General features: G+C 38.7%; 1 protein-coding gene across 3 annotated transcripts in view; it reads left to right on the forward strand.

The window, feature by feature from the left end:
- The window catches only part of AFF3 (AF4/FMR2 family member 3), a 332,912-nt gene that overhangs the window by 30,742 nt on the left and 278,407 nt on the right, over positions 1–23,763 (forward strand). For all 3 annotated transcript variants that reach the window (XM_033004937.2, XM_033004938.2, XM_033004940.2), the window contains exons 2-3: positions 17,207–17,327; positions 22,680–23,486. In XM_033004937.2, the coding sequence (XP_032860828.1) occupies positions 17,207–17,327; positions 22,680–23,486 (928 nt within the window). The remainder of the gene's footprint in view (positions 1–17,206; positions 17,328–22,679; positions 23,487–23,763) is intronic.

Consider the following 23,763-nt stretch of genomic DNA (forward strand, 5'->3'; position numbering starts at 1 on the left):
ACTATCAATTAAAAACATAACTCTCTTGTTTTTTTTTTTTTTTTTTTAATCTTCACTTCAGGTTTAAAACATAATACTAGGTATGAGATTCAGGGAAGTAATTTGTAAAGAATTTTTATGTCTCTCCTTTCTAATCTGTGAGAGTGGATAGATAATACAACTTTCACTAGAAAAACTACTCAAAAAGTCATATTTGTAAAGGATAAAGACGTTAACTTTTTGTTCCAAAGAAGTTTAAACTGTGCTTGGTTTTCAAATTTATAAAGCACTGTGTAATACATAAGACTAGTCCTAGATATCAGTGGATGAGTATTGTCAGTAGTTTCACATTGTGCAGGTAACTGAATAAGCCGAATGCTTATCTTGTATTGATTCCGAGTTTATGAATGGTAAAGACAGCTCTCCATGTCACTGGTTTAAAATCTTTGATTAAACCATTTGGGCTCATTTAAATAAAATGTCATTCTGGTAATCTGCAATTACTGAATAAGCATTAGCAAAAATGGGGGAAAGCAGTGAGGTCACATAGAAAGTGATACCCAGTCACCATATGTATTTATTAGTGTCACCTATGAAATTTATGAGGCAAAGTAGTGCTGAAAGAATTTGCTGTCTTTCTAAGCAATGCTCATTTGAGGAATTGCTTAAGATAAATGGGTTTGGCTAATTGAATCATACACTTTCATAGTGTGCTACATATAAAACTAGACTAGGAAATAAATATAATTAAAGTAAACATGCCCTTCTAATTAGTAATTGTTTCTGCTGTTTTAAGCAAATTTCAGTAGCACAAAGTAGCTGTTCCAGTGTAAACCTAATAATGGAGACTGTAATAACAGGTGTAAATTAACACAATGGAAAACATTTACAGTGTAACATTCTAAATTAAAAATGACATTAACAAGTCTGATTTTTCAAAAGCTATATAATTAACATTTATTCAACCCCTGACAAATTAGTGCAATACAAATACTAGATGATTTTATTTATAGCTTACAACATTTTTCATGCTTTATTTTTGTTAAACGGTAAATCGAGCAAATGCAGTTCATTTTTCCAAGAACATGTCATAGGAGGGCATCAAAAAAGGAGAGGCAAAGAATAAGAGAAAGCAAAGATATTTACCCAAAGGCATTCTTTCTGTAAGTGATGTGCAGGAGTTGTTTGAATACCTAACAATATCACCCCCAGTCAGTGTTCTTGGTTATGTATGCTCAGAAATAAAACATTGTGAATAGTTTAAGTTTGGAGGAATGCAAGTACAAACAGAATAATATCTATTGTGCAATAAAATACTTTGATTCCCCCAAGTGCATCCTCAAAAAAGCATAATGTACTGCTAAGTGCTTAGCATTGATGTTTGCCTCTACAAATAAATATCGCCAACAATATTTTCTTTTTATGATGGACTTAATAGAATGCCATGAACAGGTAAGCAAAAATATCTAAACCAGTTAAAAAAAAAAAAAAGTTTACCCTAATTTGTAACAAAAGATGCTATAATTTTCACATTATAGAAAATGTCTCATCAGATCCCAAAATAGAGAATAGCATATCTGCACCATACAGACATCTTGTTTTCCTCTTTCTTGATGTTTTTCTAAACCTGTAAGTGTAAAAAAAGTTTTGGGGCAGGGGGCAAGGGGAGTTGTAATTTTTTTTAGCTTGCTTATAAAAAGAAAATCACCATTGTTCAATTTATTTCTATGATGTTTTCTGATATGTTGTAAATTGCAACATATGGTAGGAGAATTCAAATATCATTCCTTCCCAAAGTGAGTTTGTTGGACTGTATTTGCCTCATAGTTGCAAATCCTGAAGGAAGGTGAAAAAGTAGTCCTTTTAGTGTACAGTCTACAGTGAACTTAAGCTCCAGAACTCAGCTTTTGGGGCAGTTGGCTTCTTGCCAGCCATGGTTTTCAACCACATATCCTGGGTGTCCCCAAAGTCCACTGATGAGAATCTTCCTGAGCTGGCTCTGAATGGCTGGTGCTTAATATTTGGGCATATATATACATACAGTTGGGAGTAATTAAGATCTTACTCTATTCTTATGCAGAGTAAATTTAAATAGCACCCTTGACATGAGTAGAGTTATGCCATTCAGATCACATGAAGATGTTAGGAGTCTGAGTTTGTTGATTGAGGGAGCAGTTGTGACATTTGGTCACAAAATCATCTTGCTTGCCCCTTGCCTTTCCTGTTGTGTAAAAGAGGATTCAGATCTTCTGTGCACCACAGAGTTTGAGGGATCAAAAGTAAATTTCTAATAACAAATATAAGCTGCCATGAGTAGCACCCATTCTGGAATTTTTAATGTCAGAGATTGCTTAGAGTTCTTGATCGCCAATGCAAGATATTTTGGAAAGCTCTATTTGTTTTTTTCATGTCTCCCTTTGCATGGCCTGTGTGTCTATGTAGCAGCCAAACATGGTTCACTTGGAGATGATGGAAAAGATGTTCCTGCACTCACATCTTACAGATCAGTTTCTGAATTCAGTGACTGAAGAAAGGAAAATTTCTTTGTCCGTTAGCCCACATATTAAAAAGAAATCAAAACAAACAAAAAAAAATATTTGAAACGCTAGGCTGCATAGAACCGTTATTCCATCCCTTGGCTCTAAGGAGAGATAAGCACCCCTAGGCTGACCTAACAGACAAGAGTCTAACCTTTATAGCATATATGAGACCCTCAAGATTGTGGAACAGCTGCATAGGGAATTCCATAGGTTCCTGGCCCAGAAATAAACTCTGTTTGATGCATGTTCCTCATAGAAAAGTGTCTTCATTGCTGGGGAGAACTAGTCTTACATTGGTAAGTGCTAAGAGGCAGGTACTGATGGAGGAAAGGCATTCCACACAACACTGTAAGGCATGGTTGCTCACCTGGAAGGAGGGGAGGGAGTTGCATTGTTCAATGGATGAAGATTTCCTATTCTTGTTTATTTTGTGTATTAAACCTGGCTGAGAAGGAACAATCTGAACAATAGCTGTCTGCTGGTGGGGACAGGGTGAGGGTGAGGACTTACGAACCTGTTCTGAAATAAGAAAGCCATGAAGGAAGCTGTGGAGTAAATAGCTAGCTTCCTCCAGCCCTTCCTTTTTAAGTTAGATAGCATTTCTAAAATCCTATCTAAATCTCCTGTGCTGCAAATTAAGTTGCGTGACCTAGCAGACAGAGAACACAATTCATCATTGTATGCTCTGCAACAAGTTTTTATGGGTGGGAAGATCATTATCATGTGTGTCCCAGTCTTCTCTTTTCTAAACCAGACAAACCTGATTTGTCCTTTTTCATACCTCACTCCTTTATCTATCTGTCTCTTCTCTTCTGGTCTACACCACCTCTTTCCTACAGCAGAGGTCCCTAGGCCAGATGCTCCAGTCACTGTGCATTTTCTCAGTGCTGAGCTGCGGGTCATTTTGGGATGAAGTTCGTTATCAGAAAGACACAGGCAACAGGAGTAGCATGAAGGGAAGACCTGGAGGATAGGAGAAGTTCTGTGTGCTAGGGTTGCTAAAATGGGACCCAAATGGGGCCATGAATCATTCAGCCGATTCTTCTGCTGCAGGATACTTTCTGGATCAGGTCAGATTCAGGGAACCTACTGTTTTATACCTCCTCCCTAAGACCGATGTAGCTTTACATGCCTGTTGTATTTTTTCTATAAGTTCTGTGTGGCTTTGAAGCTGCATACCAGAGGGATTGCTCCTCCTTGCAAGCTTTAATGACAACAGACATCAAATAGGCTGCGCAATATGATGGTTCCCACATTGGAAGCAGGAGGCTGTTAACTCCATAAAGCGCCTTCCTCTTGTTTCAGAGAATCAGATAACATTTTAGGGTTACACATTTTCACAAACATTCAAGCAAGTAGATTCATTAAGTGAGGTGAAGTTCTGGATTTTCTATTTTGTTTAATTTGGCCCTGATGAGATTCACAGGGCAGTATGTTTTTTCTGTTTTGTGTATTAGAATGAGACACGTCATAAGATGGTAAACCAAGGCTTTTAAATGGTTAGAGAACAGATTAATTTGAAATTAATAAATTTAAATAATATTATTTTCAGCTTGATACTTCTATCTACCCAACTAGTCAATTTCTTTTAATTTAGTGCAGTATCCTTTTCATGTTTACTTTCCTGAGCTTCTAATAAAGTTTTCTTTTTCTTTCTCATGGTATGTCATTAGTATAAAATTAGGTAGGCTAGGTATTCTCATGTCAGGAACAGCAAAATATTCTCTAGGATTACTTAAAAAACTCAGAAATCTTTGACAAACCTCTGTCATTGAGCTACTGAGTTATTTTGGTTCACAGCAAAACTGAACATGGGTATTACAATTATTTCACAGTTTCCCAAGAAACAGTCCCAATTTTAAAACTGAACAAAATCACCGAGCTTATTTTCTTTTACTTGTAGTAAAAAAAGCCAAATGGAATATCTTTATGTAAGTCTTTTGCCTTCCATTACCTAGAAGGGAATAATTCTCTGTCATTTCCTTTGTTACTGAGAAGCTATATCAGCATTGCTACATAGTAAAGTTTTAAGGAAGGCTAAATGTAGTAGCAGTTTTCTGTTTAACATGGCAGGCTAGCAACAAAATATTCTCTTGCTAATAACAGCTTCTGTTTATTTTTTTGCACTGGGATATTCATTCCAGTTACGAAGTGTGAATTATACTGTGCTTTGTTTGAATTCAAATAAAAATCAAGTTCACCTGCAGCGATCTAGTTTCGTGCTCTCTCCCACCCTCATCCATGTAATTTTTTTCCCCACAGTGGGCCCATCCAGCAGGGTTTTGAGGGGAGAGCAAGCAGCTCTTTTGCCTTTCTATTCATTGCTATTTCAGGTTTCTGCCAGCAAGTGACACTGATGGAGTAACGCCACCGTTCACTTGTGTTACAGCCCACTCCAGGAACACCACCTCTCCAACGCACAGAGATGTGCTGGCTTTCAGAGGGAAAAAAATGTGCTATGACATCTACCAGAGTCATCTCGTGTCTTTAAAATGTTAGACACCTTCCACGGGGTTCAAATGTTACTTCTTAACAAGAATTCGTGTATCCTACTGCGAGGGTTTTGGTTGTCATCACTTTTAAGACTAGAGAGCCTGAGAGCATGTGAGCAGCTAAATCCAAACTGCATAATTAGAATTCTTCTTAGTGCTGGATTTTCAGCAATGTGAACATGAGTTTCAGTGAAATATGTGGATAGCGGTCAGGACAGAGCTTGCCTTGTCCTCAGAATCGCATCCATTCCAATCCTGTCCCATCCCCAGAGGACTGTGACATTATAGGTTGATAATCTGCCAATATAAAGATGAAGGATGGATTCCTCCTGTATGGATTTTTTGTTCCATTGCAGAAAATCTCCTGTTTTAAGCATCACCATTTTGCTGGCTTTTCTGAACTAGAATATCAGAGGAATTTTCTTCAGCCTTGTTTCCCCCTCTCTCTCTTTTTTTTTTTTTTTTTTAATCCTTTTTTTAACTCCTTTTGATTTTATTCTATTACCCTAAAGAAACAGGAGAAAATTAAATTCTGACATCTTTTATTCACAACCTGTCAGAGAAGGATTTTAGTACTCCTAAGTTGTTCCCATGAAACCACTTTCAGTGGGCTTTCTGGGAGGGCTCACGAATTTGATGTTCTTGAACACTGGAGTGAAAAAAGGTCAAGCTGAAGTCCAATGTTTTGAAACATTTAAAAAAATTACAGAAAAAATTGATCCAGAGATTTCTAAGTTTCCTTGCATAGTAAGAGGATCTTTGCTATGGAAGAATCAAATAGAAATATTGTAGACACCTCCCAAACCTGTGCTTTTAAAATAATACATACAGTTCAGAAGCCTCTTCGTGATTTTACAACAATATATGGAATTCAGATGCCTCCTACCACTTTCAGAATGAAACACTGAATAATTTTACACCTTACATTATACAGGTAAATGATATAATTTACTGTGACACAAATATGCATTTATGAACTCAGACTTCAAATAAAGTATAACAATAAAAATAAAACATTTCTCTTATAAGCTTTTGTTGTTGCCAAAGCTAAAATTTGCTGAGAAAATTAGTCAGGGCAAGGCAGCTGTTAGAGAGTGAGGGAACGATGTATCCGACCCTCAGGTCACTCACTTTTCCACTTTGGACTGGGACTGGGCTGATCCCCTCCAACGGGCAGCGTCTGCCTCTCCAGCACCATCCCTGCATGGGCATGTCTGGAATGGCTTCTGCATCTATCGCAACTATTAAAGCTTCTGGGTAAACTTTTGTCATTTTTATATAATTTCCTTCAGAATGAGAAATATTTAAAGAAATTTTAACGTACCTGAAAGTGAGGCACTGTAACAGTCATGCTGTTTCTGCAAGTTAAAATACAGGAGCTTATTTTGCACTTTGTGTTTAAGGTTTTGTATTCATGACATGTTAGATTTTGTTTTGGATTTATGGCATGGCCATGTCATCACCACTCTTCTTAAGCAGAAGCAGAGTGTCAAGAGAGGCACAAACAGACAAAGATTTTTTTTTTTTTTTTTCCTTATAATGAGAGATAAAATACCTCACTTCCCATTGTATGCCACTTAAGGAAGGAAGTGCATGGGTGCTTCTCTCTGTGCAGCTCTGGAAGTGGTCAGCATGAGTCATGATACAGTTGTCTTTGCAGAATGAGTTGGGACCAGCATGTGTAAGAAGCTTACGCAAATTACACCAGTCACAGGGTATAAAAGTTTTAACTTTTTCAATATTTTAACATGTATGCAGTTTTATTCATATATGAACATAAACTGCTCTTTTAAGCAGGGGCATGCTGGCTTTGGCTAACTGCTCTTCCTAATTTTGATTGTGTATCTCTTGTCAAAAATGTCAAAATATGACAGAGCTGCACAGGGCAAGAAGGGTACGATGAAAAAGAAACTAAAAGTCATATGGTTTCTGTATGCTGTGCACTTTTCTCATGCAGATTCCAAGGATACGTGGTGATAATATTTATAGGTCAAGCATAAGCCTCAGGTCCAGTTTACATTCTCCATTTTCAGAAGGGAAAACTGGGAAGAAATTTGCATTTTGCTGGAGTTTAAATGCATACAGTGTCTTTTAGAGAAGCTAGCTAACTGTATGGTACAATGCAGTATGTTTGGCTAGTACTAATTTCTTGTGAAAGGGGAGTGAAACATTCTCTATATAATCATTTTTTCACTCTCTGTAGTGTAAAGTTATATATAAGCCACAACTTTCTTAGGTTCTTGAACCCAGACTTCTTACAGTGGTCCTTTTTGTTCTGTGAAAGCAAGCTGTCTACATAGGCACTAAGTAGGTAGATAGATTTAGGTTTAGGTTTATGTATACATATGTATCTATATATTTATATATAGATATATATGTAAATCTCTATTTCTCTCATTCCATTTTCTGTTGTTCTACCTCAATTGAGTAGAATGAAGATGGAACCTCATAATTTCCCATAATAAGATGTTATGCTTACAGACTCTGATACAAAGAAAGTATTGCTAAAAACAATCACAATTTCTTCACATAGTGAGCTGCATTTCAGATGTTCATATAAGCAAAAGCACAGATTTTAGTGGATTTATTATTTGGGCATTTCCAGCGGCTGATTTTTTTTTTTTTTTTTTTTTTTTTTTTTGTATCTGTACAGTTGGCATAGGGTTTAACTACTTTGGTTGTTGCTTTATCTTCATGTGCAGTAATTAACATCAACCAAAGTTATTTTTATCATGTAAACATGCTAACATATATCTGTTTAAAACTCAGTTCAGCCTTACCTCTGTGTAGTGATGGTTCCTCTGTAATGCATAAAATGCTATAAGGTCTCCATCTATCTATAAAATATGAAAGAAAGATAAATTAAAGCAAGGCATCTCAAAACATATTGATTCTATTTCTGCAGAAACCAAATTCAGTGACTGTCCACTGAAGATCCCAAAAAGTGATTTTCTGCAAATACATAAAATCTGATGACTTATGCACTGACTTGTTCATAGTTTTTTGTTTTGTTTTTTTTTTTTCTCACTGGGCCTGTTGTGTGGTTTCCATAATACTGTAAATCATGATTAAACGCATAAAAAAGATTGTCACCCAAGTTCTATTTTAAGCCAAGTGAAACATAATACAATATAAAATTTACATCATTTTCTTGATTAACCCTGATGAACCTTCAGTCATTATCCATTATGGTAAGAGCAAATTGGAAATGTTGCTTTGTTAATAAAACATGTATAGACATTTTCATGAGTCATAGATTTGATGGTTACTAACAGCTGACACATTCATAATGAAATACTGTATTTTGGCTTTCCATGAAAGTACAATACTACATAAGGCTGCAATCCTGTGTCCTGTACTTCAGTGTTATATTTTAGTGCCCTTTGGACATAAGATAACTTTGAATGTTGAGCTAAAATCAAGTGCATAGAATATAAATATAGTCAAAGAGTTTTCACAACCTTTACATTTAGGTACTGAATCTGGGTGTGTCTTTCACTCATGTTTCATAGGGGTTCTGAGCAGCATCAAGAGCATTTAACAATTTAAATTAAAACTACTCATCTTTGACATCCACAGAAGTCTGTAAAGTTTTTCTCCTTTTGCTACTGTGCCAGGAATGTTTTCTAATAGACACTGCTGTTATCTCTGTAGTGACAAAGTGCTCTTAGATCTTGCCTTAATGATTCATTACAATCTTGGCTTTTGCTACTTTAAGTCAAGTTGCACCAGGGTGAATTGCATGATAACATTTTTCTACCAGTTACAGAGCTTTCAGTTTTTGTGTACTATGTGAAGTACACCTAGGTGTACTTCTCAATCCTGCAATTAGCTGTGGGTAGATGGAACACTGTTCAGATCCCCATGGAAAGAATAGGTGATTTGAGCTGCTAAAGAAAAATAGGAGCAAGGAGGTGGGTTTTTTCTGAAAAAAGACCTTTTTGAGTAGGAAAAAGATCATAGAGGCAAAATATAATTTTTCACAATTTTCATGATACTTGTTTTATTTTTTTTTCTACTGAAACTAACCTTGAAGATCTTTATTGACTGAAATCCAGTTTTCAGCAAACATATCAATAAGAAGCTCAACAAACATTTTGAATAAAGATTAAACACTTGCTGCAAAATGTTAAGTAGATTTTAAAAGGCCATATTTTTTTCATTACGTTTAACATGTTCAGAACATCCCTAGAAATCACACAGTGATAGGAGTAAATTCAGTTTATTGCAACTTTCAGTCTGTAAACTCTTCAGGATATGCATCAAGACTGTATGAATAATTTGCCTATGTGTGCACATCCTCTACAGAGATAAGCCGGATGGCTGATCAAAAAAACCACTATCATTTTTGACTAATTATGACTGCAAGGAGCCTAAAGAAGTTTTGAGGAAAAAAACCACACAGTCTTGGCAGATGATAACTGGAACAGTTTCCCATGCATAAGGATACCATGGAAAGCAAAAATCTTTGTGGAGAAAAACAGACAAGTGGGACGTTGTGTCTGACATCTCTGGCAGGGAAGCAGTGTAAGAAGAAACTGGATCAGATATAGGCATCACCAAGTTAGGTAAGGCCTTGTGTAGCAGCCCAGGGAATTCAGCAGGGCTAGGTTAGGCAGAAAAAAAGATTCCTTATTGATCCTCTCAGTTGTTGTATTTTTGAATTACAACATAAAAGTAGCATTAACAAAATCAAATGAAAGGGCTTCACTGTGCTTTGTCTGGTTTGTGCTCTTCAGTCTTGATTTTTTTTGTCTCACCACCTGGAAAATATGGACAAGGATACAAAAGGAATACTTTCCTCTGTCTCATCTACAGTATCTGTTTCTTGACAGCTAAGATCTCAATTTAATTTCTGGAGGTTTTAAATATTATTTTGGATTGTGGAGAAAAAATGAAACACTCATCCCTGTGTAAGATTATTAGTAGTCGTGAATTTGTAACTCGTGATTATACTTTCAAACTATACATTTTTAGAGCACTGCAAAATTAAAAGTAATAGTAATGTTCTGTTTCTAGCTTGGCTCAGTGTCACTGTTAGATTTTCATCCATCCTAGGATTTTTTTGCTAGCATTTTTAGGGTTATAGAAAGTGAGCATGACCACTTAATAGCAAAAAGAAAACATTAAGGCATTATATAGAATTATCCATTAATACTGAATGGTGAATTTTTTTATATCTGTGTACAGTGTAGGTATGGACTGGCAGATTTTTATAATATGATTAAGTTATTTTTCCTGATACTATAAAAAAAAAAAAAATTGGAATTATGTCTCAGTTTCTCTCATTGGGCAAAACTTCACCAAGGCAAGAAAATATGCATATTTTCTCTGTAGCGGAACTGGAAAAGGTGCTCCTGTACAAGCAGATGTTGAATGAAATCAGATTTTTTTAGTGTTACTCTGTTGTGATGTTTACTGCTCTGACTCAACAGCCTAGATCCCAGTCTCTATTGCAACCCTAGGTTTTCTCAGTATTTCAATACATATTTAAAATCCAGTCAGGTAGCATGCAAAGTGCTTGCATTTTGTGAATGTCAGATGTGTGTGCCTATAAAATAATAACTGCACCCACAATTAGTCTTTCCTTGGTTCCTTCCAGTTGCCCAGAGTGAGCCCTCAGAAGACCTGCCTTGAACGCTCAGGTGCTGAATTTGCAGATATGATATGTATATATGCATTCGTTTGGTAGATGCAATATATCTGCCACTGAAAATATAGCTCCTGGTTTTGGACACAGAATTTCCAGGCAGATAATTACAGCAATCTTGCACCTTCCAGCCCGCACCTGCCACCATGCGAGTGGCCAGCCCAGCTCAGCTCCCCCTGATCATATTCATGTTTGGATGGTAGTGTTTCATGGTTAATACAAATCATAAACAGGCTGTAAAAGCTGAAGGATCAATGAATTCTAGCTTTAAAATTGCTGGAAGCTAAAGTTTTAAAACTGGTACTGCAAAGTGAAAAATGAAATTTAACCAGGCATTTTGGTGAAGGGAAAATAATTTATTGGATGTAAGATGAAAAGCTGTGAGAGTAAACATCAATCTCATCTTAGACACATGTCATTGATTGATGTTTGCTCTGTGCTGCTGCCTGGAGGTAAACTCTTTGAAATAGCAAAGTAGGTACTTTATCTGTCTGTGGATAGGAGCACAGTTTGTTAAGTTACTGCTTTTTTGAGACCCTGCTACATCTTTATGTTCAATCAAAGTGAAAACAGTAAATCAGAGTAATTGCTTTACCCCATGGCATTCCTGTTTGTAAATGGGAAAAAATACTGTAAAAATCCTCAAATTAACTTCTGCTGTTTAAGCTAGATAAAGAGTCTAAAAAAGTCAGTTGCAACCTAGTAAGGTATTTTATTGATTATGCCACTTGTTCATCAGAGGCAGCCGCTTTGTTATAATCGAACTGATAGTTCAAATGTCACTAGGGAAAACATTTAATGCTCAAAAATGTAAGGTTGCTATGTTTAAGAGCTCCCCATAACCCATTAACAATGAGTTCCCAAACAGACATCGTTTATACTTAGCTGGAAATGGAAGTGGTACCAAGAAATTGACCAGTGAAAACCATGGACACGAACAGCGAAGTAGAAAACAGGCGTTAAATGATAGTACTGCCATGTTAAGCACAGTAATTCAGCAAGCAAAATAACCTGACTGTTGTAATTAAATCGTCAGAATTAAGACTTTTCTAAAAATGTTTGTGCCGATGGCTTTTAGAAAGTCTCAGGCTGGCTAGTCCTTTTGTGTATTAAAATACTGCAGGGATACAGGAATGATGGCACGTTTAAAAATCAAATTTCCGTTCTAAGTTCCGTTTCATAATCACTGTCCTGCATCAGGGTTGGACTGTTTTTTTTATGGTGTTGTATAAGTTTTTCCCTTGAATCACTCTATTTAGCTACTTTGGCATAAATGTGGTAATTCAGGAGAGAATTAGACTATTAAATATTTAAGAAAATGTCCTCACTTCAGCCTGAAATTTAGCATATTGACTTGTATACCAGATTACAATTTGTGGGGACATGTTGAGAATAATCAGTAAACCATTTTTAAAATATATTTTCTTGAAGTATTGCCTGTTTTTCATGGTTTTGAAGCAGTTCCAACTTTGTTCATAATTCAGAAATGACCATGTGCTAAAATTTAATTTCAAAGATATATGTGTCCTCACAGAAATCTTGTTCATGGGTCTAGTTTTATTCTTGAAGCACACGTATCCTTTAGTCACTTACGGTGTGGGTTATGTTTTTGGGTTGTATGTTTTTTTTGTTTGTATGGAACATGATCAGATATGTGCACTCCCAGGGTATATTCAGGGACTGCACCTGGCAGCTTGGGGATGGCATCATTTCCATGATGCTGGGAGTGGGTGTTGTGGTCTGATGGCGGTTTGTATGGAGCCTCTTAATTTGATTATGGAAGAAGACAGGTCAGTTTGGGCACATATGAGGAAGTTGACAAAATCTGGGAAAGCAGCTCAGCCCTTGCAAATGGGATCTAGGTATTCCCTAGCAAAGGCCTGCCAGGAGCCCACGGGAGCTGTGTTTTTGCCAATTTAAGAAATTGTTGCATGTTAGCGTGAAGCATCAGCTCTTGCTTTTGTTATTAATATGTCTAGATTTCAGGTTCTGAAAGTTTTGCTCAAAGTGCCACATGTAGCTGCTCCAGTGAAGGAGATCAGCCTCCTGGGTCAAAAACATTAACTGTGAATAAACAAGATACTCCTGCTAAATCTATGTCACAGTGTTTATGTGTGTGGGGAGGTAGAAGGAAAGTGTGTGTGTGGAGGGGTGTTGCAAAGCCCTCACAATTCAGAGAATAATGAACTAAATCTTTGGACTGGAAAATGATGTTGGAAGGTCTGGAAAGGCAAAGACGAGATTGAAGGTTACTGTAAACTATAACGAGTTCAGTAATTGTCACCAGGTGTGTGTATACACAAAGTAACGCCTTCCTCTGTTATGCTGGTAGGGCAGCCTGAGTCACTGCCCCCTTCCTTTGCCAGAAAATAAACTGATGCGAAGCAAGGGCAGCACACGCGATCTTGCCCTCGATTTACCCACCCATGTCTTTTACAGCCTCAGAGATGCCAGCTGTTATGAGGATGATGATCTCGTAGCAAAATAACGGTATCCTTCCTGAATCTCCCCTTGGTGATGTGTCAATTTTGTGGTTTCTGAAAAGGTCAAGCAGCATCGTTAATGCACACCATACGTTTGTGAAGGCGTGTAATCCCTCAGTGAAGGTGCAGTGCTTTGTGGAAAAGAACATCTTCCTCTGAATGCAAAACTTGAGCATTCCCTAAAAGCAAAGGACAAGAGAATACATTGGTACATTGTCTCTACCCAGTTCATCACGGAGATTAGACCTTTTTATTTGAGTTGTTTCAAGTAGTGACGTCTGATTAAGTCAGAAATAGTATGCTTTTTTTTTTTTTTAAAAAAAAAAGGAGACTCTTCAACACTTAAAACTAGGCTTTTTATATGAATGCTTTCAGCCTCACCTGAGACTACATAACTCTTTGGACTTTGTAGGAGATCAAATCCAGTCCCAGGTTTTTCAAGTAAGGTTATTGCTCTGCTCCTAGGCTGTCCCCTGAGCCATTTCTGTCTATTTCTAATTAAGAGCTAAAGGAAGCAGTTTCTTCTGATGTCAGAAGTAGCGTGAAGAAAGCTACTGAGCATTTCTGTCAGCCCTGTGGGGAGGCTGGTGCTGCTGTCGCCCTCCCACCAGCCACCAGCGTGCCTGGGCTCTCCTCTGCAGGCCAGTCTCATGGGGTGCCGTGCTCACCGAGCACATGGCCAAGGCATGGGTGCCCACCCAGGTAATCTGCCACAAGGCATCACAGCAGGTTGAAATTCATTTAATACACCTAGCCTGAGAAGTTTGGCAACCCGTCGGTGTTGTGATCTGTGAAATACCTGGGAGGGAAATTTTTCAAAGTATCCTTGAAGAGGAGAAGGTAGCACTGCTGTGACTGTGTGGTGGTGATGGTGTGCTGAAGGTGCTTTGAGCCTGAGGCATAGGTATTTGGATGTAATTAACTGGCATGTCCAGTATGTCTCTTGTCTTAGGGCTGAGACAGATCAAAGTGTGTTTTTAAAACAGTGTGCTAAAATCAAGATAGTGTAATTTTTATAATCCAACATTCATTTATATATAAATTTTGCAAGTATTTGACTTGTTACTCATGCTTTAGTTCATGTCCTTTAAGCATGAATTTGAAACAGGTGCAGCATTTTAAAAATAACAATATACCATTTAAAAACTAATCAAATTCATCCTTTTGAAGTTTTACCTGTATGAAACAAATATAAATGACACTGAGTTTTGAGAGATGAATGGTTGCATGTTCTTTGGTTTCCAGGTCTTGCAAAACTGCTTTAACGTTTTGGTCCATACTATCCAGACTCTTCATTAATAAATCGATGTGTGAGCGTGCATGTAACACACACACACATACATACATACATATATATACATGCATCACCCACATAGGCACATGTGCCCCAATGAGGAAAAAATCTCGAGATATTAATGAATTTGTTCTCCATGGCTTAGAGGGACACACTGTGAAGGGTTAAAAAGGTGCACGTACATTTGGGATTGTTTTAAATTACAAATTTTTAAAAAAAGGAAGAAGGAAGAAAACTATTAAAAAGAATCTTTTTCCATTAACTGAAGTGTTTGCAATAAAGACAATTATAGCAGTTGGCAGTATTTTCCTCCAACCAAAATAAATAAATACATTTGGTGACATACGTTCAAGGAAATGTGATTGTTGCAATGTTCATGCAAATAAGAAGCAGCCTCACAAATGCTAGAGATTTTGCCATCTGGTGTTACCAAAGGAATACAGCTCTCAACTTGTAGCTTTTCCTAACTTAACTGCTTATAGATGGCATATTAGGCTTTGTCACACGTTTTTACCATTTGCATAATCATTCTGAATTATTGCAGGTTGTGCATTGCATTGCCAACAGTGAAATTCTCATTTGGGGAGGGGGTTCAGAGATCTGACAACTTGTATGTCTTCATCAGATATGTCTCCAACAAATAAAAGAATAGAAATGTCCTTCCACTTCAGGAGTATCACAACATTGCATTTTTAAATTTGTATGAGGCCTGGTGTTGCACTTGTTTACTTCCTAGAAACTGGGTAGAGATCAGTATTATAATTAATCTCAGAGGACCTGCCCATCTCTATTTGACTGGTGGCTAGAGTCCAAATGCAAAGCATCTCAGAGAGTCAAGAGGTTCTGGATGGGGAAACCTGGCTGATAATGAAGTCTCAGATCCTGCAACTCCAGGAAAACCCAATCCAACAACAGCTCTTCAGGGTGGCAGGAAGTCTACTTTAGTCACACAAGTTGTTGCTAGGAAGTCTTTTACCCTGACTTAACGGATGGGAGTATGCTGAGATAGCACAATGTAGTACCTGAGTAGCATTGCTCATGTAACAGTAAATTTTCAACTGCTCTGCCTCTGGCCTCAGCAGTGTCTGCAGGGGATGCTCTCCACTCATGGGGACCCCATGGGGAGGCCTTTGCTATTCCCCTTCTTCCTGGAGGGATGCATTTTCCATGCCCAAAACTCCACCCCTATGTTTTCCTCCTTGTTACACTGCTTTTCAAAGAGAGGGTGTTGGTGTGAATAACATACACTGCTCATGAGAAATACCGGATAAAACCCCAAAAAACTCAACCACCTGTAAATGGAATAAACAAACGGGTGGTTGGAAGCTGTCTCCAACCTGCTGTACCACAATGCTGTGTCCACAATAAACACCTGTGTTTGAGAGCCCAGCTCGGCTTTTGGCATCTGCCCTCAGACCCATCAGAAGGGTAGTCCTCAGTGGACTGTAGTAGTCTGAGTTAGAAGCATTGACAAGTAAACATAAGATTTTGTGTTTGTTTGGTGACTGCTAAGGCATTGTTTTTAAATACTAATAGCATCTAACATATCCTATGTATGTTCAGCTCTCTCAAGTCTTGAATTAGAATCAGATAGCTGTTGGCCTTTTGAGTGCCTTGCCTGAGGCATACTAGGTAATGTCACGTGGGTAGCCAATGCAACATATGTTTTGGTAACGGGGAGGCTGGTTAGCAAGACAACCTTTTTCTTATTAACACATGATGAACTTACATGACATTAATATATATTTCTACTTTACAGATTTACAGTGCCAGAAGAAAGGCATTAGCTGAGCTAAGCAGAATAGTCAATCAGCATACTCGTCACATTGTCCTGAAATAACATGTAAACCTTATTAGACACATTGGTTTCCTTTGTGAGGAGAATAAAATGTAACAGACTGAAATGTGCAAACCTGTGTTGTTCTGTGGAAATTCAGGGAAAGGATTCTCTGGTTTGTGTTGTCATGCATTAACCTAGAATTCTGAAAAGAAAAAAGTTAATTTTTATTCTGGATGTCTATATTGGAGCCAGGCTAGCTAATTTCTAAGAATTAATACTGTTGTGTAATGCAGTGATTTTATTCTCTCTCCAGCTACACACTACCAGCCATACATACACTATCGTGCCAGTGTTCATTTATTCATGCTCTGAAGTTGTGATAGTGTCAAATCCATCAGAAAGAGGAATTGTTTCAGTAGTAGTTTCACGACTTGGCTGATTAACAGAGATCAGAAGCAGCAGCCTAACTGTGGAAATCACTACAGCATGTAGTTTTAACAGCTCTTTAGGGAGCTAGTTAATGAAAGAATCACTACAGAAACACATCCATGTGAAAAAAGGAGCATTCTCATACAACACTCAGAGGATACGTCATAAGTGGAAATATGTTCATAATTTCTATTTACTCATAGCTGTAATTACTATCTGCCTTAAGAGTACGTTCAGTCTTTGTCAAAGTTGCTTAGATATTTCTTTTGTCACATTTCAAGCAGGGAAGTTCTGCACAGACTAGATCCTTCCCTGTGATTTCTTTTTTTATTCTTCTGTAAGAATTTAATTATCTATTCTCTGTGTGAAGAAAGCACCAGCATTCCCAGAGACCTGAGCCTCCCCAGCCTGCTTGAACTGGCATTCATCTGATTCATGTTCTTGCTTATTTTTGCCATCTGTCTGCAAACCAGAGTTTTTCACTTTTAAATTCATGCTGGTTTATATGTTGACCGCTAATTTTTAACTCTTGAAAAGCTATTCCTCTTTTTCACTGCAGTGTGTATGAGCCGGATAGAAACGTGCTGCGAAGGAAAGAATGGGAAAGGAGAAATCAGGAGGCCCAGCAGGAGGATGGCGCATTTAACACGAGTTACTCCCTCTTCAGTGAACCGTACAAGGTAGATGCTTCCCAGCTGGGTGGCTCTTTGTTTATTTATTTATTGCTTAGTACAAAAATTCAGCCTGCAGAAGGCATTGTCCAGGTTTGAGCACCCTCCTACTAGTGCTAGCTTCACAAAATTCACAGAGAACATTTATGGTTCATTGAGAATTGGATTTTATGTATATGTGTGTATATAGATATATATATAATCCTCTTATGATGTTCAGCATCACATGAGAATGAAATAAGCTAGAAATATCCTAACAATATTTGAGATGAAATTAAAACGTGAAGGTGATGGTGCCCTGTTTTTGCAACACTTAAAAGAAAACAATTGTGTTGGAATTGTGTGAGAAGGTCAAGCAATAGAGTAAACATTATACTCTGGCCAAGGTTAATGCAGTGAAATATCTTGGTGTTTGCTCTTCTTTTTTTTTTCAATAAGAATTACCAACAAAATTCGTCTACTTGACATGTTTTTCCCCCACTAAAGGCAGAAGTAACTTACGAGTCTCAAATCCCTATTTTATTCCTCATGGTAACAGCAGTGTGATGAGGCACAACTGTTTCTCCCCACTCCCTGTTAGAAGGGTCAAGCAGGATCTTCTGCACTTTGCGGTAGCCTGCAATCAAACCCTTGTGAACAGGACCAGAGAGTGGTATCCCATAGGGGCTGCTTCTCTCCCCCAGCTAACCCAGTGGCTTTGCCTGTGTGCATCAAAGCATCATCATGTATTGTCTACTGTGCCCTTCCAGTAATGTCCAAGTTACTGTTACAACCACCACAGTGTGAAGAGCCTTTCCCTCCATGCAACATCGCTTGTCCTTGATGCTTTGGGTGCTTTAGTGCCTCTTTCTAGGAGTCCTATTTGGAACCTGGCACTTGGCTTCTGCACCTGATTTCCATGCTTCTGTGTTTCTGCCCATGCTCCAAGGTCAGCTTTTAACTTGCTATTCTTCCAGATTGGTGGTTGTTTCTAGTCCCTAATAAAAAAGAAAGATCTACCACTTTCAAACAATGTCCCTTGATAGAAGACAGCTCTGTCTGCCTTGAAGCTGACCTCCAGCTGCCCGAATTTCAGATTCATTACAAAGGCATTTAGAAACCATGGGAAGTGTCTTGAACTCCTCAAGGCTCTACTTCAAAAAGTCTACTGTGAGACCAATCAAGGGCTAATCCATGGAAAAAATCCTGAAAAGCTTGTCAGCTATGTCTTGGCATTTCGTGAGGGCTCTGCTGCAATAGGGACTTAATAATTTTCCATTTGGTAGGTCCAATCAAATAGATCCCTCACAAAAAGGACCTGTCCTTTTCCTGGGTCCCTGATACTGTTTTGTCTGTGGTTGGTATGTGGCTTGTTAGTACCACAAAGTTGCTAATACTGAAGCTCAAATCACTTATAAAAGTGGTATAGTTGGTATATTTTGTGCACTTTGATTGTTACCTGTGTGCCAGTGTACTGACTGTCATGGGACAGGCTTCATGTATCATGGACACACCAGTAGTTTCTGAGTTACGATGTCTGAAGGCACCTCTATGCAACCACAGTATATGCAACCATCAACTTTAATATGAGTGGATGAAAAATCATTGCTGTCTCTAGAAGCAGAGAGGATACTGAGTGGGTGTCCTATGGGGAGATCAGAATAATGGCTCCATCCGTGCTTCTTATCTTTAAACACTATATCCCTATTTTGGAGAAGCGTGTAAAGAAGGTGCTGCAGAAATACCTCCTACAGCTGGTTTTGTCAAGGAAACATGGAGAAAGTCAAAGTCCAGAACAGCAGCATAACTCATCCACAGCTCTGCTGGTGTGACAGTCGCAGCTGCTTCGGATGGCCAGTCATTCTGACAGTATTGGACATCAAAACTTCAGCAGTGACGTGCTCTGAATATCATGCGTACACTGGCAATGGACCATTGCGCTGTCTGAACTCATCCAAGCATTTGTGAACCTTCAGTGTAGGGGTGCAGAGCTGTGGCTTGGGCTTTTTATTCTTATCATGGAGAGAGGCTGAGTGCAAAAGAGGAAACACTTCTGCAAAAGCAAAACTGAAACCCACTCTTACTGTCTTTAAAGATCATGTTCAAGTTTTAGGTGTTTCCAGAGGGAAATGAAGTTACAGCAGACATTCACTGCAAGCTCTGATTAAATTCAGTATTCCTCTGCACAGCTTGAGTAACATGAGCTAAAGCCAAAGGATTTGCCATTCAGGAGGCCATATCTGAAAATCAAAGGCAGACTGGAAATCTCTTAAATCTTATGTCCTCTCTCACCTTGACATGTATCACTACTCCTGTAACATCAGATTTTCTGAAAAATCCTGACGCTTCAGGTTGCCCCTTATCCTGTTCAAAGTATCCATAGCAACCCTTTATGAAAGATTACAGGAAATCCAGTATTCTTTCACTTAAAATGTCTTTTACATGGTGTAAAAAGTAGGAGTTCCATTCTGGATATTTCCTGGACAGAATACCTTGCCTCATTAACCATATCAATATTTTTAATGAAGAAAAAAATTCTGATGACCTTCCATGTAACCATCAGGTTTATTTTTAGAAGTGTTGAATCTTGCAGTTTTCAAATTCATGGATACATCTTGCATTGCAGAAGAATATCAGAGCACTGTATGTTAGAAATGTTTGCACAGAATGCTTTTCCTACTTACTTGTTTTGTGATCATGTTTTCCCTATGTGAATGATTAAATAAGGCCTGCAATATTTCAGAGTAAATAATAGGACAAACTGTTACATCTAAAGATCGTAACAGGTTACCTTAGATCTCATCTTGTTCCCAAAAGGATGTTGGAGAACTCTTCTGGATGAGATCTACTCAACACAAAGTCTTCTAACCTCAGGTTGTCCTCAGTGTATCTAGGAGGAATAAACAACGCCAACCTGTTGCCAGCATGCACTGTTGTACAGGCATTAGACTGGTTTGCTGCAATTATTCTTGTGGTTATCTGGGTTCTCTCAATGCGAGGTGTCTCTGCGTGACCTTCACATCACCTCTATATAGAAGACAATCTGCTGTCTTCTCTGAGCTACTGGTAGTCTACAGACAATCTGAAATTAGGCTTTTATTTAATTCCCATCCAAATAGCAGCCATCAGAAAGAATGGACCTTCTATTAGGGAAGTTGGACTTTCCAGGGGCAAAACTAGCACATAAATTCTTTTACGTTCATGTACCAAGAGGCAGCTGGGTGGAAAGCTGCCCCACAGATGTACTGTAGGAGCGTTGTGGGTTTCAGGCCTGTTCCATTTGGTGGTCCTTGTCACCATGCTCCCATCAGGGAAGGAGACCTCACACACAAAGAGGTTGGGTGCAGGACCAAGGGCAGATCTCCCTAGAGGGAAGCTGGAAACATATCTCTCTACAAGGTGTCTGCATGAGCTGGAGGATCCACTGGAAGCATAGAAGAGATCCACTCAGTAAAAGGAAACTTTTCTGTGCCTTCTGGAAAGTAATTGTACTGGTCAAGGTGACGCCCAAGTGTAGAAGCCATTTCAGTGACCCCAGGAGACACATGAGTATATCTCCAACCTTCTTTGTTTTCAGACGTATATGAATCTTCCAACTTTTGAAGCCTCATTAATAGTTTCCTCTTCTTTAGGACATCAGTGTGATTCCTGTGAAGTGAAGGAACACCCTTTTTTAAAGCCACTTGCTGTCTGTGAATGAATGCTTCATATTTCTTTTCATAGCACGTTATTGTCCTTGTGACACCAGTAGGTGCATATGTGGAGGGAAGATCAGGCTGTAGCGGTTGAGCCATCTTACTCCAAGTTTGCAAAGCAATGTTTTGGAGGCAATACTTTTGAGTTTTTCCCTTCCTACTTCCCTTCAATATATATTATTGATATATATTCAGCTATGTTAGCATTGTAATAAATGCGTATCAGAAATCTAGCTGTAATATATTTTACGTAATTACAAGGTAGTGTCCTTGAAATCTGAGGCGACAAGTTTCAAGCAAGACAGGACTGCTTCTACTGTCTGACTTAGAAATGCTTTCACTGTAGTCCTCTGAAAGTTAGCATGTGGCAATCTCTGCAGTCATTTACAGGACATTTTTGCTTGGATTCAGGTTTTTTAATAGGAAACCCTAAAAAAAAGATTCTGATCTAGGAGAGTTTCCCTTGCCTTCTGGAGTAACTTAGTTTCATTTGAAGCCTTAAAAACAAAAATACCCTCCAGTTTTCTAGAGTAACTGATGTTGCTGCTACATTTTTTGTATTTTTTGTATAACTTTAAGGGGGTCTTTTCCATTCCCTTTACTCCCTCTTTCTCCTTATTTCTGTTTTCCTCTAAAACAAAGAGTGTTGAGATTAAAGCTTGGCCTTCTGAAGCCAATGGGAGTTTTCCCATCCAGACCCCGTGTCTGGAAGAGAGAAAGGAGAACACCACTGGCTCATTACTGTCTTCCTCTGAAAATGTAAAGCAAAAAGCATCACATGCCTGAATCTTGGCAGGGTTCAGAAGAATCTCTGCTGCATAAATGCTAATGATACACCCTTTCGCTTACAGTGGCTTTTTAAAGCAAGAGTTTTCAATCTTTTTCTGTATATTTTATTTGCTTGTTTTATTTCTTTGTGGAACTTCTGCCTTTTCAGTCAGGAAGTAAATGGATTATTTTAAAGACAATGATTAATCTTAAAGGGGAGGGAGGGTGGCTGTGTTTGTGTTCCCACTGATGCACACAGCAAGCACTGAGCAATATGAAGAATTTGAGGGGTTCTGTTCACCTTTTTTTTTTTAAAGAGGAGAGCGTCCTGGAGTGAGCATCCTGTCAAGAGTATTTTCAAGGAAGGGACGTAGTCATCTGTAGTTTTCCCATTGTCCCACAAGCTGTCTTCAAGTAATTTCAGAGTATTTTGTTGCCTTAGGCTGGTGAGTTCATTCAGTGCTTATACTGGATGTTGTGCAGCTTCCCAGATGCCATGTGAAAACTTAAGCAGACACAGAAAGAAATTGGGAATACAGTGTTTTCATTCATTGCTGACAGAGAGCTTGTACTGGGCTATAGGAAAAGTTTTATCATGGTCAGATTTAATCCACGCCATTCTGTGTAGTTGCAATAATAAATTTTCTAGTTTCCAGGTAATATACTTTAACTACAGCATGATACCAGTGATAGATTTCTTTTTTTATATACTCTAAGGCCCTTTATAGCTTTTCCAGTTCAGGGTAGATTTAAGATGTTGACAAGTGTCTTCAGAGACAATAAGGATTTTCGATTTCATCCCTCAACGCCGCTGCTGAATAAGGCAGTGCTACTTCAGTAAGGATTTCAGCAGAAGCATGCAGGGAATTTTGTTTTTCTTATGTTGGCTGTTGCAGAACAGTAGATTTTTGTTTTGCAGACTAACAAGGGGGATGAGCTCTCGAATCGCATCCAGAACACGCTGGGCAACTACGATGAAATGAAAGACTTGTTAACTGACCGATCAAACCAGAGCCACCTTGTTGGGGTTCCAAAACCTGGGGTTCCTCAGACATCTCTCCCCAAGGCCGATGAACATCTTACTGCAGACTCAAGACCACCGCCTTCTCCTCCCATTTCCAGCACTACTTCTTCCACACCAGCAGCCCTACCTACCCAGCAGAACAAAAGCACCACGATGGGCTGGCAGAAGGCCGGGCACAATGCCACTTCAGATGACCAGCAGAGAGTGAGCAAGCACGGGCACCGGTCGCTGGAGTCACACAAGGGTGACTTCAAACTGGTGAACCAAAAATCCAACCTGGAGAAACTAAAACGCTATGCATCGAGTCCCACCTCCTCCTCCTCCTCCTCCTCCAACACCACCCAGCAAAGTTCATTGAGGGCCACGCTAGGAGAAAACATCAACACAATTCAGCAGCCAGCAAAACTCAACTGTAGCTCGGAAGGAGGAGCTCAAGTGCAAGAGAGGCCAGCAAAGCACGGTGGTGGGCACTGCGTCCAAAACTTCCCACCCTCTCTTGCTTCGAAGCCCAGTCTGGTTCAGCAGAAACCAACAGCTTACGTAAGGCCAATGGACGGTCAAGACCAGGCTCCTGATGAGTCTCCAAAGCTGAAGTTACTAGCTGAGACGACCAAATCATATAGGGGAGTGCCTTCTAACAAGCCTGATTCGGCCAGGACCAAGTCAAAGATAGCCAAGTTCAGCATTCCTAAGCAAGAAGAGGTAAGTCATTTTACACTTTGTATGACATTTGCCCTTGGATGGATGATGGTGGCTTAGAACTGAAAATTACATCTGCCTCTACATGTTTTTAATATAGTAGTTTACATGTTTAATTTTTTTTAATAACATTGATATACTATATTGCAAATATCAGCTTCACAGTAATGTCAAAATATCTCAACAGTGAAATGATCACTATCTTCATGACTGCATCGTGTCCTTCATTGGCGCTAATAGGATATATTATTTCACTGACTTTTTTTCCTTACTGTCTACA

This window comes from Tyto alba, unplaced genomic scaffold, assembly GCF_018691265.1.
Source record: "Tyto alba isolate M040663 unplaced genomic scaffold, T.alba_DEE_v4.0 Super-Scaffold_45, whole genome shotgun sequence".
Classification (NCBI taxonomy): domain Eukaryota; kingdom Metazoa; phylum Chordata; class Aves; order Strigiformes; family Tytonidae; genus Tyto; species Tyto alba.